General features: G+C 34.4%; 1 protein-coding gene across 1 annotated transcript; it reads left to right on the top strand.

Annotated features, from left to right (window-relative positions):
• Window positions 1-930: 930 nt before the first annotated feature.
• On the top strand, window positions 931-6646 carry LOC131039015 (uncharacterized protein At2g23090). The gene is made up of 3 exons (XM_057971647.2): window positions 931-1437; window positions 4504-4544; window positions 6143-6646. Exons 1-3 carry the CDS (start codon window positions 1365-1367, stop codon window positions 6260-6262), a joined length of 234 nt encoding a protein of 77 aa, XP_057827630.1. The 5' UTR covers window positions 931-1364; the 3' UTR covers window positions 6263-6646.
• Window positions 6647-18767: the final 12121 nt, after the last annotated feature.

Here is an 18767-nt window from a genome sequence, read left to right on the forward strand (position 1 = left end):
TAAAGAAACCATACCATTCGAAGATTAACAATGCCTATGTCCACTTTTTTCAATGCCATAAAATCCATATAGATTTCTTAAAACTTTCTTGTGAAAATTGGTAAGATACATGGTTGCATCCAATTGGACCAAATCTAGAAAGATAAGATTTTTACAGTAGTTTTAGATTTTTTATATTTTTTTTTATATTGATGTCTTTTCGGGTCTGACAAGTAGCTACCAATTGTGTTAATGCACATTTAATTCTTGTACATATATCTTAGATTTTGCCCATTGCTTCAATATTATTGTACTTCCTTACAGCTGAAAAGATAAGTTTTCTACAACATTCTTAGAATTTTTCAATATTTTTTTACATCCTTGTCTTTTCAAATGGGACAAATGCCTTTCACACATTTAATTCACAATGTAATAGACACAATTATGTGGCAAGCACAATTATTACATTATAATAAATGTAACATCAAGATTCAAATTTTAGTATTTTGATTTAAAGAAAAAGAAGAAAAAAATATTTTTTGCAATGACAATTACCATTATGAACCAATAGAAAAGCAGATAACTAATTTATTTTAAATGATAAGAATATGTATGAAAATTGAAACATTAGCAATGTCAATAGATTTTTAAAAATTCTACAAGATTGGCGAGTGGAAAAAAACAAATGCATCAAACGGATGCATAAATATCTTGCCTATCGGCAAGAACTAATAAATATATTAAATATACCCATACTAATTTAGATACTATGAACTCAAAATATATATTCTTCTTTTGTCGCCTCTAGATTTAAATATTTATTATTTTAATCTTTATTAAAAGTAAAAAAAAACATTTTTACCAAAAGGGAAAGACTCCTACCCCACAAATTGCCACTGAACTTTCCATTTGCCCTGTAATGTATTGACTAACCCTCCCTTTCCACCTGCAAACCATTAATGGATACCGACCCCAAAAGCATTGTAATAATAGGGGTTGGCATTTCAATTGAGGCCAACTTATACACGAAAACTTCCACAAAAATGCTAACCTGGACCCATTATACCTCATAAACCAAGTTTTTATTGCTAAATTACTCTCATAGTAAGTCGAGGGCATTTTGTCCAAAAAAAACCAAAGAAAAAGAGAGTTGAGGGCATTTATAAAGAGGTAAGAGTGAGGGCAGAGAGCATTGTTGTGTTGTCGTTCCGCCTCAGGGGCAGCCCTGCCTGCCGCACCCACCATCGTTTCTGAAAGTTTGTTTTTCGTCTGTGTTTTCTCTCAAAGTTAGAGGCGAAACAAGAAGATAAGATTCTGGTTGTCAGTTTGTGGAGGAGATTTTTCTGGTAAGGCAAGAATTGCACAAGTTTTCTGTTCAAGGGAAAATGGGCGGCGGAAATGGACAGAAGGCCAAGATGGCACGCGAGAAAAATAATGAGAAAAATAAAGCTCCCAAAGGTTAGTTCTTTTTTCAAGTTTTTATTTTTTTGGAAAATTACTATATTGGAATTCTGATAGCTTAGGTTTTTATTGGTGTTTTTGTGTTTTGTGTAATTTTTTGTTTTGTTTTAATACTGCAAGGGTTTATACATGTTTGAGAAAGCTGAGGGCTTGTGTTTTCTTGGCTTCTCCTAGTATTATTAGGGTTCATTTGGGTTCATGGTGTCTGGGGTTTTCCTGTGCTTTTTTGTCTCTTAAGAGATAAGAAGGGTATAGCTCTGGGATGCGTCGCTCATTTTAAATCCATAGTTTACCTTGTGGATCACAGATCAGGGTAAAAGATATCTTGGGTTGTGTTCTTGAGTCTCCATATTGGGGTACAGATGCATCCTGGGAACAAGTTTAATGTTTTATGATTGAATTGCTTGATTCACCGGTGTAGGGTAATGTTTGGCTTAGCTGCCACATAGGTATCTCTCCCAATGAATTCATTGGCCTTGTCCGACTCAATATGCCCCATATGTCTATCAATTGAGCTCCACATCTTTTGCAAGTTGTTTACTTGTATGTCAATAAATTAAATGTGGAGTATTGTTTGGGAGTATATATTGGGTCACTGTTGGTGTGTGATGATATACCACTAGATTTGAAACCCGATTGTTGGGGTTTTCCTGTCTTTTGTTGCCCCTTTGAAGTTTAGACGGGTTTTCATTTTTGGGAGGTATGTTCATTTAAACTCAATTTTTCCCTATTTTGTATTTGTGGATATCGGATCAGTGAAAATTGGGTTGTGTTTTTGAATCTCTATATTGGGGTTACGAATAAGTATTGGGGACTAGTTTTAGGCGTTCTTTTTGATTAGGCCGATTGCCTGGTTTGAGGTAATGTTTGGCTTAGGTGCAACAACTGAGGGGTATCGCTTCCATTGAAACGTCGGCTTTTTATGCTACAGTATGCACCTATATGTCTACCAGTTGAGGTCGACCCAATCCATTTTGCAAATTGTTAATTTTTATGCTAATACAGTAAATCTGGAGTATTGTTTAGGAGTTCAAATGTTAACCACTATTGTGGATAATGATATCCCAATTGGTTTTTGTGGAATTCAAACTGTACTTTTTTTTCAGTTGGCCGTGGGTCCAAGAATTATATGGTCACTTTGTTATTTTTTGGTTTCACTTTCATAGTGATACCTGATTATGGTTGGCAATGCCCTTTGCCTATAGTGACTGTACTTGTGGATGTCGTAAATAGCAATAACAAAAGAAGTGTCTTGTGAGGCTGTTGGCTACACTTGAATATATACCAAATCAAAGCAGATTTTCCAGTGGGGTTTGGATCTCCTATCTATTTAACTCTTTTTGGATTGTGTTGTTCTGTTGTTACCGATGTGGTGTTTGTTTAATTTCCAGTCCCATATAACAAGCCATCTAAAGTAATGTTAATACCTATATATGTTGGAGAATTGTTCTGCACCAATTATCGCTTGGTTCTCTCATCTTCATTAACAGTGAGCCCATGCAAAATGCCAAAAATGTTGAAGTACATGTCTGGTTTCTTAGTATTAGGGCAGGATTCCATGGGACTGTTTAGTTTATTTTGGCCAGCAGTGGCTCCTCAACTTTTATAGGAATTATTTGTAGAGCTGGTGGCTACATGAATTTTTGTCTTTTCCAGCTAATTTTTAGTCAGACATCTGAAATTAGTATTAATAGTATTAATAATAATTTGTGAACTAATTTGAGAGAAAACAAAAATAGAATGTCGAAGTAGAGGGAAATAAATTTGTGGAGCCATGTGGTATTTCTGCCAATATGCAGTTGCTGCTTATTTTCAGTCCACCCTTTTCCATAGCTTGTTTTCAATTCCTAAAAAGGTAGCTGCTCCACTTTTAATAGGGAAAGATTCTAAATAATACTTTCACACAATTTAAAATTTGCATAGGAATTTAAGCAGAAAATGCACTTAGGCAGCTGCACGGGAACATGGGGCTAGTGTTTGTCATTTACTGTGTCCCTCTCCAGGTGGTGGTGGTGCTGGGTTGAATATAGGTAGTCCACAGTTTTCAGTACTTAACAACATCACTTGCACGTACAACATTGCCCCACAACTTTATTTGTAGTAGGTCCTGCTAGTGTATTTCATAGAAAGCAGTATACTTTGTTTGTACTAAGGAAATGTAGTTTTTGTTGGAAAAAATACCTGACACAGTCAAATCCATTAATTTGTGAGAAATTGTTATTGTAGACTGCAGAAACTTCATGCCTTAATTTAAAAAATCACTTTTTTAGAAAGAAAGCATATAATCATTATCATATGATAAGATGAGATCATAGATGTCATTGTGTGGTTTGACAGACACGGTTTGCCAGAGCTGGGATGATTCTTAAATTCCAGTCAGTACCACATCCTCTTTCTTTGGAGAATGGTTGTCGGCTAGATAGTTTGACTGTAGTTGAGGTTTGAATGTGGGTGTCTGAAACAGTTGGATAGTGTTTAATCCCTGTGCCATTTCATTTTCTAAAACCTGGTGACTTGAGATTCACTTGTTTTACTTGTCATCCATGTATGTTTCATTTGGGGGCAGGCAAGAAATTATGTAGTCTGTGTTAGTAGATGTGTATGCGTGTTATACAGCCACTGCTGGTTTTGCATGTTGTTTGGGTTGTTTATTTTATTTCTGAAATTTATGTTATTCAAATACGGTCAACCAGGAGAAGTGTGCCAAAAAGTTGTATGCTACGTGTAGAAAGGTTGATGTGAGGCATATGATCTGGTAGCAGCTGATTCTATTTTTAAATTTATGGAGTTATCTGTTTTTATTTTGCATACTGTTGCACGAATTTTAAAAAGAATAAGCAAGCGTAAGTTTGGTGGAATCATTTCGTGAAACTTTTTTACATTAGCTTTTATTACGCAAAGTAAATGTACAAGCTGATTAGGAAGGGAAAATGCATAGAAGAAGGCTTGTTAGCATTATCTCCCAATTCTCAAATGATTATTTATTTATTATAAGGCAAAATGCATAGTTGAAGATTGCTAGCCAATTCTGATATATTTGGCATAATTATATCTGTTTTGCAGGGAGTCAGCTTGAGACAAACAAGAAGGCAATGACTATTCAGGTGATCTTTTTTGTTGCTTGAATGGATGGTTGTTTTTGTTTTCTTTATATGTAATGTCTTAAATAATAACTCAAGATCACTCCATTTGGATTGGTAGATTTCTCTTAGCTTCTTTTCTTATCCTGTTGAATCCTAATTATTCCTGCATGAAAACTTCTAGGAAATTGCATATCTTAATTCGTAGAAATTTTGGAAAAGAAATTAATTTTTTTTGAGGTAAGTGAAATTTTGTGCAAAGATGTGTGTTCTATGACAAGCTTTCTACGTTTATAGACTATAGTTTATGCTAATTTGTTTTTGGTTGTGTAGAAGGGTACACATTATATTTGTTTTCTTAATGCCCAGTAAAGGAGACGTATTGTTGAATGAGCTATTAGGAGCTTAAAAGAGGCATTCTCATGTTCTGTGTTTAGCAAAACTGATAAACCTTGAAGAAAGTCTTCACGACTGTCGTTGTTTTCTTGTCAAGCATACACTGAAGGAAGAGATAAGAGATAATGCAAGGGTAGCGTATTGTCTTTTTGCACATTTTGAAAGAAGTAATATGAACATAACCAAAAGTAGCTGTGCCACATGATTGATTCCTAGTAATGAATGAGATGGTTTTTTGCCAAATTCCAATTATTGCTATACATCTAGTTGGCCAACTAGTATCTTGCTTCTGATTTATGCTTATATGCTTAATGCCTTTTGCCCACCTGGATCGATATATCAGCTTCAAAAGCGGAGTTACATTGTTTTAGATCTGAAACATTTGCAATTTACCATCATCTCTCGATATGTGAATTTTTTGTGTGGAGAACTATGCAGCAATTAGCCATTAACTCTGATACGAGATTGCATGAAATTTGCGTTCTTGCATTTTATGCCACTTTTATTAAAATGTTTTCAAATTTTTATGCGAGTGTTTGTGGTTTTATGGGTTTTGGAAATCGGCTGTTTAAGATCTTAAACATTGCCCGTGTATCATCAACCCTCGATGTGCAAATTATTTTGTGGAAAATGGCATGGCGATTACCCATTAACTCTGGTTCTGATATTGCACGAAAAGTGCATGTTTACTTTTTATGCTACAATTATGTAAACTTCTATGAAATTCTGGGCCTATTTTTTGTTGATGTTCCAAATTAAAAGTTGTCATAAAATTGCAAAAGATCTGTAAGATTCACTTTTCCAAATTAGTTTTTGTCACTTTCTTTCTTGTAGTCGTGTTACAGGCTGATAGAAAACTACGATAAAGATGCTTGTGCTTTAAGGTCCAATTCTTGTTAAGACTTTTTTAAGGGTTTTAGGAACAAGTATCAACTTGTATATTGTTTTTTTTGAGCAATTGACTTTTTAGGAAATTGACAAAATTTTGGGCATTTTAACTTGTGGAGTGCATAACAGAATCCATATAATGAGAATGCCATGTATAGATACAGCTTAAGAGTTTGAATGTTGCAGAGTCAATTTTGCCATTTGCACTTCCTGCGAATCTGAGGCCTTACTTTTTCAGTAATTTTATTTTAGATTTTTCTTTGGTTTCATCTTAATACAGTTTTTGTATGTTTCTGGGTTGGTATGGTGATTATTTTTTGCGTGTTGGTCTTTTGCAGTGCAAGGTTTGCATGCAGACATTCATCTGTACGACATCAGAAGTGAAATGCAGGGAGCATGCTGAAGCAAGGCATCCCAAGTCTGATGTTTCTCAGTGCTTCCCTAATCTGAAGAAGTAACACTTCTTTATTTGCTAATGCCTGGTTTCTATAACATGGTGAAATGGTTTGAAATTTTTTATTATATACAGCCTGTGGATAAAGAATAAGCTGCCATGATATATGGAACTTGTAGTTATAGGTTGCAGTAGATATCTTGTCAGTGGGTGTGAAAGTGCAGCTCAAAGTAGGCCGTGTTTTCTCTGAAAACAATGGTTTGGTGTTTAGCGTGACTGTTATGCACTATCCTATCAGTGATTCTAAGCGTGTTTTACGAAACTTAAAATGTTTTTAGTCATATACTGTCAACTTCGTATTTTCACAAAATTTTCAAAATGGCAGTGATATTGCTTCCTAAAACACTATAGTTTTGTATCCTAATATATATTCATCCTTTTCTTGTTAGGCTCCTGTATGATATCAATAGTGCAATGAACTGGACATACTAATACAATCTTATTACCCGGCTCTTTAATGTTGGGCATCTCTACTTTGAAGAGTTGGAATCTTATATATCAGCACTCATTGATTAATTGGTATAGTAAGCTAAAGTCAAAGATCTGCCAAAATTTCCATAAACTGGATGCTCATAAAACGAATGAAAACATCAATTAGATTAAACTGACTAACCTTAATTTGACTATCAGTAATATAAATATTTGATATTGAGCAATAGAGGAAATAACAGATACCTGCTAGTAAGCTTTGTTTTGAGCGACTTAATCATGGAGATAGAAATGACTAAAGACTGGTGTTTGCCAACAGGCAAAACACATTGCACATTGCCCACTGGTTGAAAAATCCTATCAATAAAGACTTGTGTTTGCCAACAGGCAAAACACATTGCACATTGCGCATTGGTTGAAAAATCCTATCACTCATTGCTAATCAAGTGATGGTTTGTCCTGTCATCAAAGAGGCCTGTTTGTGAGAAAATGTGTCTGAACATGTTTGTTGATCAGTATTGATCATTGTGATCATTCTCATGTTTTTAGGGGCATGTTTCAAAATAAGTCAGAACTGTAAACAGATTTAAATGGTTGTACAGTTCTCCAAGAGATGACTTCAAATTGTAGTTCCCAGTAAGGTTAAATGTGATCATCATTGGGTCGAGACCATTTCTGATGATTATCGGCCCTAGTGAGAATCTGCACGCCCAATGCCAAGCCCTTCTGTGATGTTGCAATTTGGGATTATTTCACTCTACTAAAACAAAACCCCAATGCATTGACGTTCAATCCATTGAACACCCAAAACTGTGAATTGATCATAATTATAGTAATTCTTAAGTATAAATTTGTGAGTGGTTTATTTTATTTTAAGAGGCATGATATGAACACTTAGTCAGAGGAATGCTTTAAATGAGAATAAATGTGAATTTATGACGTTCGTTATTGATTGTGACTTGTGGGCAATGTTTTGGGCTGTTTTTTGTTCGGAGTAATCAAACTAGTCGTTGGGGCAGTGAGATGCAATTGAGCCTATGTGCTATTTTTCACTACTGTTCATCCAGAAATTTGGTTGGATGGTTGTCGAATGCTATGAGTGTATTTTTTATTCTCTATTAATATATTTCAATTTTTAGAAAGCAGGAAAATGTAAAAAATGTGTTCACTAAAAGCTTTCTTAAATTTGAATTTAGGACGAGGGGCCAGCATGAATGAGTAGGTGAGATACAGTGATAATATGGGTATGATTTATTTGAAATAGAGGGCTACTAAAAGTTGCTTTACAAGTCTTACATGAGAGCAAAATTTGTACACAATGAGAGGAGCCAATTATAAAATGGGAGGGGATTTATTACAATGGGGTAAAATTGTTAAGCAAGTTTAGGACTTCATTGTTTATAGTGTGGGTAAACAACTTTACTGCAGCCTATTTTGGTGAGTGTTTCTTTCACAAATAGATCGCAAGGCATTACTAGATCTTCAATTTTTAATTATGCCAAAGTACAAAGGCCGGCCTTCATCATATAAATGGATGAGGAATCGTTAGACAATAAGTCTTTGTATCCAACCCTCTACTTAAATAGCATCAAACATGATCTTATTTAAACTATGTTTTCTTCCTTGCCTTATTACTTTTGTAATATGTATAATTGCTCGCTTAAGCAGTTTTGCTCATGTCTTAGATTTACAGTCATACAAGACACAAGTAATGGTGCAAATTGCATGCCTTAGCATTTTGCCCCATGTTTTGGATTTGCATCGTAATATGAGGTACATGTATTGGTGAAATTTGCATGCTTAGAATTTTACCCATGTTTTGGATTTTGCATGGGCGTGCTGTTAGTTTTAAGCAATCAGATGTTAATTTTAAATAATCAAATTACAAGAGAACAGTAACAGCAATGAAAACACAAGACGAGACACACCAATACCTTGGGAAAACCTCACTCTTGGAGGTGAAAAACCCAGCCACAAAGTACAATATGTATCATCTCAAATGTAGGCAATTACAAGGTAAGTGAACTTATCTTAGATTGCTGTCTAATCAGCAGGTTAGCAGATCTGAATTTCTCTCTATATAACAATGAAGATTGCAGCCCTTGTCAGCAGCAGATGACTAAGGAAGATCAGCATCAAATTCGCACAAGGAGAGTCTTCATTAACTTAGCAAGATGATCTTGATAGCATCACCTAACAACCAGTCTTAATAATTTCACACAAAAGATGACGAGCAAGTTCGCACAAGAGAGAGGAAGATTGCCAATATTGGAGAGCAGATTACATGTAATAAAGAAGACCAACCTTTGGCGCCAATACCCCAAGTTGGCTTGCTTATTTATTTTTTTAAATTGCATTGTTATTGTACAAGTTATATTTATTTCTCTCCATGTTACATGATTGGTCCAGCCCAAAAATAATTCGAAGTACATGAGAGAGAATACATTTGTCTTTGACAACAGTGAAGTGCAATAGTCAGGTATCTGAGCTAGCTATTATTTTCAACACTCCCTCTTAGCTAGAGAGGATATTTGCCACTTGTCATGAAGCATTCATGACTTTCATCTTGCATTGCTTGCAAGGATGAATGCATAGAGTATACTTGCAATAAAACACATAAATATCATGAACTCATTTCACTATGTCCATCTTGCATTGTCCATAGAGGATGAATCCACCTTGCATTGACCGTATAGGGTAGAAGAGGTCTTACACCTTAGCCTTCTCCCAAAGAAGGATACAATGTCACCTTGCATTGACCGTATAGGGTGGAAGAGGTCTTACACCTCGGCCTTCTCCCAAAGAAGGATACAATGTCACCTTGCATTGCCAGCAAAGGGTGACTCCACCTTGCATTGCTCGTAGAGGGTGGAGGATGCAAACTAAATTGCATCATTAAGATTGAGACTCCCTCTCAATCAATGTTGTGTTCTCCACAATTCCAAGTTTTTCTTTGAAGTACTTTAACTTCACTCGAGCTAGAGGCTTGGTGAGAACATTTGAAATTTGTTCATTAGTGCTGATAATTGCAGTTGGATGGCACCTCTTTGTGCCATATCACAAACATAGTGATAATGAGTTTCCACGTGTTTTGACCTGTCATGAAACATGAGGTGATTAGATATTTTAATACAATTCTGATTATCACAATAAATAACAGTGGATTCTCAAGGTTGTCCAAACAACCCAACAAGAAGCTTGCGAAGCCAAACTGTTTTTCTAGTTGCCACATTTGAAGCAATGCATTCAGTTTCTACAGTACTCAATGCAATTGAGGATTGTTTTCTATTGGCCCAAGAGATCATAGCGGAACCCAAGCTAAAACAAATCCCTGAAGTGCTTTTCCTGTCAGTAACATTTCCAACCCAATCAGAATCATAGTAGCCTTCCAAATTGATTACCGTGTTGATTGGATACTTCAGTCCATAGCCAATTGTTCCACACAAGTATCTCAGGATGTGCTTGACTGCCATCTAGTGAACATGTTTTGGCTGGGTCATGAATTGGCTAAGTGCACTCACTGCATAGCAAATATCCAATCTAGTGTTGATTAGATACATCAAGGATCCAATCAACTGCCTGTACTTTGAAGGATCTGCAAAATTAGAGTTAGCTGCAGAAATATTCATTTTTTTCAAGTTAGTTTCCATAGGAGTAGACAAGGGTTTACAATCTCCATCATACCAAATCTTTTCAATATATCAATAGTATATTTTCTTTGATTTAGAATAATTTCATTAGGTCTTTGCCACACTTCTAACCCTAGAAAGTAATGCATCAGACCTAGATCATTCATTTCAAATTCAGTAGCTAATTCTTTTTTACACCTAATGATGAGACTATCTTCACCAGTTAGAAATAAATCATCAACATTTAAAACCAAAATTAACATTTCATCATTAAATACTTTAAAGTAAATGTTAGGATCAACATCATTCTTATAAAACCCTAAACTAATCAAATATTTATCAATTCTTTCATACCAAGCTCGAGGAGCTTGCTTGAGGCCGTAAAGAGTTTTCTTTAGTTTGAACACACGAGTTTTTCTATTATGAATCTCATAACCTTTAGGTTGTTCAATATAGACTTCATCAATAACACCATTAAGGAAAACAGTGTTTACATCCATCTGATGTAACTTCCAACCTTTGGTTGCAGCAATACCTATAATAGTTCTAATGGAAGCATATCTAGCAACATGAGCAAATGTTTCTTCATAATCTATGCCTTACTTTTGAGAAAAACCACGAGTTACAAATCTAGCTTTATATTTTTCTATGCTACCATCAACAACATGTTTAATTTTAAACAACCATTTGAAGGAACCAACAAACTTACCTTTAGGTCTGGGCACAATATCCCATACATCATTTTTGATGATGAATTGATACTCTTCGTCCATAGCTAATTTTCATGCTTGCTGGTTCATAGCTTCTTCTATGCTGGATGGTTCAGCCTCAATGATGTTGCACATCATAGCAACATAGCTGGAGAGCTTCTGAGGTCTCTTACTTTCTCTGAAAGTGCCACTAGGAGCTGCAAACTTTTCTGCATCTTGAATTGTGCTTCTAACCCAACGTGGTCTTTTCTTGCTAATTGCAATATCTTTAGGTCCATCAGTTGGAACCAGAGGTTCAGGAGAATTATCATGCTCAATAGGTTCAGGAGGCTCAATAGACTCCCTCTGAATCTCAAGGTTAGTATCAATATCCATATTTTGATTACCATTAACTTCTTTATCATTATCAATAAGAGAACCTTTAGATTTTTTGAAAACAATATTTTCTTCAAAGGTGACATCCCTACTTATCTCAATATACCTTTGACCGGGCATGTAGATGTGAAATGCCTTGGAAGATTCACTATATCCAATAAGGATACCCTTCTTCCCGAAAGGCTCTAACTTAGTCCTTTTTTCTTTTGGCACATGAACATAGATAGGACTTCCAAAGATCCTTAGGTGGCCGATATCTGATTTGACTCTAGTGAAAGCTTCGTCGGGAGTTATGTTCTTCAGGACACGGTGAGGGCATCTATTCTGAATGTACTCTCCAGTCTTGGATGCTTCAACCCATAAGAAGGTCTGCAGGCCCTGATCGTGAATCATAGCTTTGACTGCTTCAACAATGAGTCTATTATTTCGTTCAGCTACACCATTTTGCTGAAGATTGTAGGGGACATAGAACTTCCTCTTAATTCCCGTTTCTACTTAAGTGTCATTGAAGCCACTTGAGGTGTGATCACCTCCATTGTCAGATCTTAACACTTTAATCCTTTTATCAGACATATTTTTCAGCTAGGGTTTTAAATTCTTTAAACCTACTTAACATTCATTAGATTCTTTAGTTTTTAGAAAGTAAATCCAAGTCTTTCTAGAAAAATCATCTATGAATATAACATGGTATAAAAATCCGCTAGGTGAAGGAACATACATGGGTCCACATAGATCAGAATGAATAAGTGCTAATTTTTCTTTAGCTCTACTTTCACTTTTATGAAATGGACTTTTAGTGTTCTTACCTAATGCACAACCTTTGCAAGTATCATCATGAAATTGATTAAGTTTAGGCATACCTTTAACCATCTTTTCAAGTGAAAGAAGTGCCTGATAGTGAAGATGGCCGAGCCTTCTATGCCATAGCTCGCTAGATTCAGAAGCTTCATGAATGAGTGTTCGAATGGGGTTAGTTGAAAGCTTATACAAACTATCATATCTATTTCCAATAAAACGAGTAGATTTAATACTAGATTTCTTAGGCCATGCAAGTACTTTACCCTCAGAAAAAGCTATTTGATAATCTTTATCTTCTAGGGCAGAAATGGAAATTAAATTCCTCTTAATTCCAGGAACAAATAAAATATCACTAAGATGCAAGGACATGTCAGATTCTAAATTTAAAGAAGTGCTACCAAAACCTCTTACTGAATATTGAGCATCATCACCAATTACCACATGAAGGTTGGACTTTTTCTCCATCAAGTCTGAGAGATGCTCTTGATATCCCGTGATGTGTCTAGATGCACCACTGTCTATCAACCAAGTGTTACTATTGGTTGGCACATTGCTGGACAAGGCAAAAATGAAGAGGTAGTCTTCATTATCCTTCGAATTTGCAACTTCATTTAGGTTGGCCTCTCCTTGCATGGGCCGATTCTGACATTCTTTAGCATAACATCAAAACTTGTCGCATCTGAAGCAACAAACACGTGAAAGGTCCCTTGGCTTCTTCCTTGAATCGTAAGCAGGAGGTCTAAAGTCTCTATCTCTTTTGAAGTTGTTTGGCTTCTCTTTCTTTTAACATGTTGAGATGCAAGCACATGCTGATCTCCTCCATGAGTGCCTTTATGCATTCCTCTAGCAACAAGGCAAGACTCCTCTTGAATGCAATCTGACCGGAGGCGATCGAAGGGAGGGAATTCAACTCTTCCACTTATGCTTTGAATGAATGGATCCCAAAAGTCAGGAATACCATTCAAAGCAATCATGACAATATCTTTGTCCACAACTTCGCTTCCAATGGCGCTGAGCTGGTCCTTCAATTTTGAAATTTTCATGAAGGACATGACTGAATCTCCTTTGCTCATTTTGACTTGAAAAAGTTGCTACCTCAATGTAAGTGTCCGGTTGATGTTGTTGATCTCATATATCCCTTCTAGATGTTTAAACATCTCTCGGTCTGTCTTCAGTTTGGAGATAACTGGAACAAGATGATCCTTCACGGAATCAATAAGGAACTTCTTTGCCTTGAGAGCATTCTTCTTGAATTGCTTTAGTTCTTTCGGATCCGAAGGTTCAGTTAGATCCTTGTCTTCTACAAACTATAATAGCTCTAATTCTTCAAGAGCAAGGAGGACACGAACCTTCCATGATGTAAAATTGAGGGCACCTTCAAGTCTGTCCTCTACTTTTAGAGCTGTAACCATCTTGCAAAACTAAAACAACAAACTAAAAGTGAAGGACAATTAATAATCTGATTATTTAGAATGAACCTAAAACTTTGATACCATGTTAGTTTTAAGCAATCAGATGTTAATTTTAAATAATCATATTATAAGAGAATAATAACATCAATGAAAACACAAGACAAGACACACCAATACCCTGGGAAAACCTCCCTCTTGGAGGTGAAAAACCCAGCCACAAAGTACAATATGTATTATCTCAAATGTAGGCAATTACAAGGCAAGTGAACTTATCTCAGATTGGTGTCCAATCAACAGGTTAGCAAATCTGAATTTCTCTTTATATAACAATGAAGATTGCAACCCTTATTAGCAATAGATGACTAAGATTAACATCAAATTCGCACAAGGTGAGTCTTCATTAACTTCGCAAGATGATCTTGATAGCATCACCTAACAACCAGCCTTAATAACTTCACACAATAGATGAGGAGCAAGTTCGCACAAGAGAGAGGGAAATCGCCAATATTGGAGAGCAGATTACATGTAATAAAGAAGATGATAATGACTTCATTTTTGTTGGTTTTATATCCAACCTTTGGCGCCAATACCCCAAGTTGGCTTGCTTATTTATTTATTTAAATTGCATTGTTATTTTACAAGTTACTTTTACTTGCCTCCACGTTACATGTTTGGGCCAGCCCAATATTACATTTGCTTGCCTCCATGTTACATGTTTGGGTCCAACCCAAGAATACATTTATTTGTCTCCACGTTACATGATTGGGTCGAGCCCAAAAATAATTCGAATTACATGAGAGATAATACATTTGTCTTTGACAACATTAAAGTGCAATAGTCAGGTATCCGAGCTAGCTATTATTTTCAACAAGCGCGAGGTATAATATATGGTGGAAATTTCATACTTAGTAGTTTATCCTTGGTTTTGAAATTGCATGGTCACACATGGCATAGTTTTTGAGTAAAAGTTAACGAATGACATGCACTATATATTAAACTTATAAAAAGTGATGGTGGAAATTTCATATTTGGCATTTTACCCCCTGTTTTGGAATGACATGGTCATACAGGGCATAGGTTTGTGTAAAAGTTGACAAACGATATGGTCATACATGGCATAGTTTGTGTGAAAGTTGACAAATGATATGAACCTTATATTGACTTGAATTACACCTACTAAGATTACTTTTTGTGAATAATTTTATGAACCGACTTTGGGCTTGCACAGTCTACGCATAAATTGAATATCAAAGTTAGTCAAATTGAATTTATTAGGTCGATGGAAATTGTCTTTAACACTAGTGCAAGGACATGATATTTGAGCACCCTATGTTACAACCTATTCACCACTACAACCTTATAGCTAAGCGCCTTTATGCTTTATTTAATTTTCATGTTCTCAGGTCATATAAGTAAGCATATTTACATCATGCTTTAGAATATTTATATCACAATTGCTTTAATACATACTTACCCAAGATAATTATATAGGGATTATTCATTTTCCATCATGTTGTTCTTATTGATCTTACACTCCTTGGGCTTTGTTGTATTATTTTTATTTCATTATGAAATATGATTATTTTATAATTTTTTATATATGATTCAACACAAAATTATGGAGCCCTTTTTATGCATAGAAGATGATGACTAGATTTCCACATTAAATCATTTTTTTTGGGGGTTCATTTTGAAATATGATTATTTTATATTTTTTATATCCTAATACAACACAAAATCATGTAACCCTTTTCATGCCTAGAAGATGATTATCATTTTTATGGTGATGTGATAGGAAATGACTATATTTCCACATTAAATTAATCTTGTTTATATTTCCTAGATAGGTGTTTTGCGTGATATCTCCTAGTTAGGTGTTTCCTAACTAGGGTGAGTCATATGATATGCATGTGCTTTGAAGCACTTCTCTTGTTTGTATGTATGTGATGTTCGATTAGATGTTGTGTATGCATAACCATGCTAGATGCTTTTGGATGTTTATTCTTTATCGTATCCATCATGACTTAGATTCATGTGTACTTGTGCTTCATTGTTATATTGTTTATTCCTTAAGAAACCTTATCGGAAATGTCCATGGGTTTGTGTGATGCTTGTACATTTGAGACACCTCCCTCCTCCCTTGATGTTTGGATCATCTTTGATTTTAGGCTTGCACCACTTGTTTGATATTGTGTAATTCAAACATGCATCTTTTCTTGGTTTAGTTGGTGCAAGGTTAAAAAATTTATGGCTCAGCCCATTAAGGGTTGATCAATAATCAAAATTTAATATGATATAGGAAAACATTATTTTCTGGCTCATAAAATTATGTTACATTCATTATGTACCAAATATGACTTATTTCCATTGCTTTGAGAATTATGAGTATTGGAAATGTTCATTGCATCACTTAATTTGGAAAATACATGAAAATGACTACAAGAATACTCTCTTGATATCTTACATATGTTACATTTACAATTTATAAAAGAAGTTGCAAAACCTTCATGCTCTACACCTTCATATAGTTATTATAGATCCTCCTATAGTTTTAGAAAGTTGAATAGCCTTTTACAATTATTGCATAATTTTATGCAGTTTTTTTTGTAGCGATTGCATGCTGGCTTCCAAAGAGTCTTTAAGATAGCCTAATCATAAATTCTTAACACTAGCTCTACTTATGCATGCAAACTAGCTTAATCATACTTTTCTAGCAATGCAATTGTAAGATAACTAGCCTTAGTTAGACATATTTTGTGTAAATCTATCTTTGTAATGCTTTGTAAGATGGTAGTCTTTTCATTTTATTTTATGCAAAATCTATCTTTGTAATGCTTTGTAAGATAGTAATCTTTTCATTTTATTTTATGCAAATTGCAAAAGAGCTACATGATATGTTATTCGTTTTAAAATACACAAAATTATAAATCATATAAACCAAGATATAAGTTGCTAGAGCAAATTAATTATTATTTATTTACTTTGAGAATTACATCACTTGTATCCCTTCTTAATATCTCAAAGCAATAATGATCATGGATAGTAAAAAGACTAGCTTTTTGGTAACATTTAACCTAAAAACGATCTTAAGACAATTGACAAGACTATTGTTTTACATAAATTGTTCAATGCTAATTTTAAATACAAAACTTGAAAACAAGAAGCCCAATATTATCACTACATTATCGATCTATAGTAGAATTTCTATTTTCATAATAATTTTTAGACACATCTTAAAAAAGCTTAGGAAATTAATAAATTAAAGTACAACTATACAATCTTTTCTTTCACATTACAAGCTTTGATTCTCACTTCGTAGATTTTGTAACTTGTCATAAATGGATCTTAAATAGTTTTTACAATGCTATTGTAGTCAATTTCAGCCATATTGACCATTTAACCTAGTAAAAATGAATCAAGCGAGATGAATCCTAGAATCCAACCTTTTGTATTATCAAACTCTTGAGCTCTCAACAACCTCAAGCTTGGAAATATTTGAATAACACACACATGGGAAACCGTGTAGCTTATGGATGCTATCTATCTCAAAATATTTTGATGATTAATCAACATCCCATTCTCAATAATAATGTTTCAAGCCTAAGAATGGATTTATAAACAAAGTTAACACCTATTTACCAACAATGAAGTTTCAATCAACAAGATAAGATTTATACTCAACCATTAATAGTAGAATTTTACACAATGATGATTGCTTCAAAGAGGGTTTACATTCAACTATTTAGGATAATATAACAACCAATATCTTGGCATTTTCTTGGAGGTTAAATATGGCTATTGAGAATAAAATTTTAGTCCAACAAAGTAATGCTTTAACCATACCCAACTATCACATGTGTGAATTTCAACCAAGATAAAAATATTCCAAAGAATTTTCTACACAAAATTCGAGCTATTAAACACTTTCCAAAAATATTTTTATAAAGCTATCACAAATAAACTTATAGCATGCAAATACACATTTCTAAGGTATTTTATCGACATATTTTTCAACCATCCACCACACATTTCAAATCTAGGCATCACATTTTAAGGGTTCACACACCTCTTTCACGAGTACACTTTTAACTAACAAAAACATTTTGTGGTTTTATACGCCTCATTTTTGTGGTAGTGTGTGCTTCCTTACTTTTGATTCTCTAGTTTTTTTATGTCAAATAGAAAACATATAATTTTTTTCCTCCAAAATGTCAAAATCTCTTAGTATTAAACAACCTACCCAACTTTTTTATTCAATCATTTTCTTCTCTTGATTTTGCATCTCTTCACACTTTCATTTTTTAATAAAATGTGAGTATTCACTCAAATATCCACAACTATAAATCTTTAAATAACAAAAATATGTTTTTTCATTGGATCTTCCCTTGTAAGAGGAAAAAATAAATCCCCCAAAATTAAAAAATTTAAAGTAATCCCAAACATTATTATTGAGGAAAATATAACATATCAAATCATCCACCTCCCAACACAAAAATAATAAAGAGTGAATCCTTAAAATAAAATCTTTTTTCAAAAAAGAGTACTAAAACAAATAAAATAATATATAAATTAATTATATAAACACACACAATTTAGGAAAACCAACTATCAAGTGAGTAGACCAAGTTCTCATCCAAGGTAAAAGACATGTCATAACAAAACCAATCTAAATCTCATTATTTTTAAAATTTCTTTTTAATGATAACACAATTAAATCATTTTTCTAAAAAGAGTACTAAAAGAAATAAACTAATATATGAATTAATTTATTAATAATAACCCAAACTAAGATTGCCGCTAGATCTTTGTTTGATTCTCCAATTTCTGCTGCCCCTACCTCTCCAGATGCTGGCTCTGTTCCTCCTGGTGATGGGAGGTCCTCTATTCTGGACCCTTCCTCTTGGCAAAAGGTTTCTGCTAGGGTTGAGGAGGGATGGATTACTATTAAAAATAAAAAATCTAAATTGTCCTAGTCCTCTTTTGATACGACCCTTCGATCCCAAAAGGGTAGGTCAAATTCTTGATCCGTTTTGGTTGGGTTGGGGTTGCTGGTCTTTTGCAGCCCGTTGGTTTTTGTTGGGGGTCCTTCTTATGCTGTACCCCATCTTTTGTTTGGCTGTGCCGAGTCTCTTTTGTGTTATGATTCTTTGAGTGGA

This window comes from Cryptomeria japonica, chromosome 5, assembly GCF_030272615.1.
Source record: "Cryptomeria japonica chromosome 5, Sugi_1.0, whole genome shotgun sequence".
NCBI classification, from domain to species: Eukaryota; Viridiplantae; Streptophyta; class Pinopsida; order Cupressales; family Cupressaceae; genus Cryptomeria; species Cryptomeria japonica.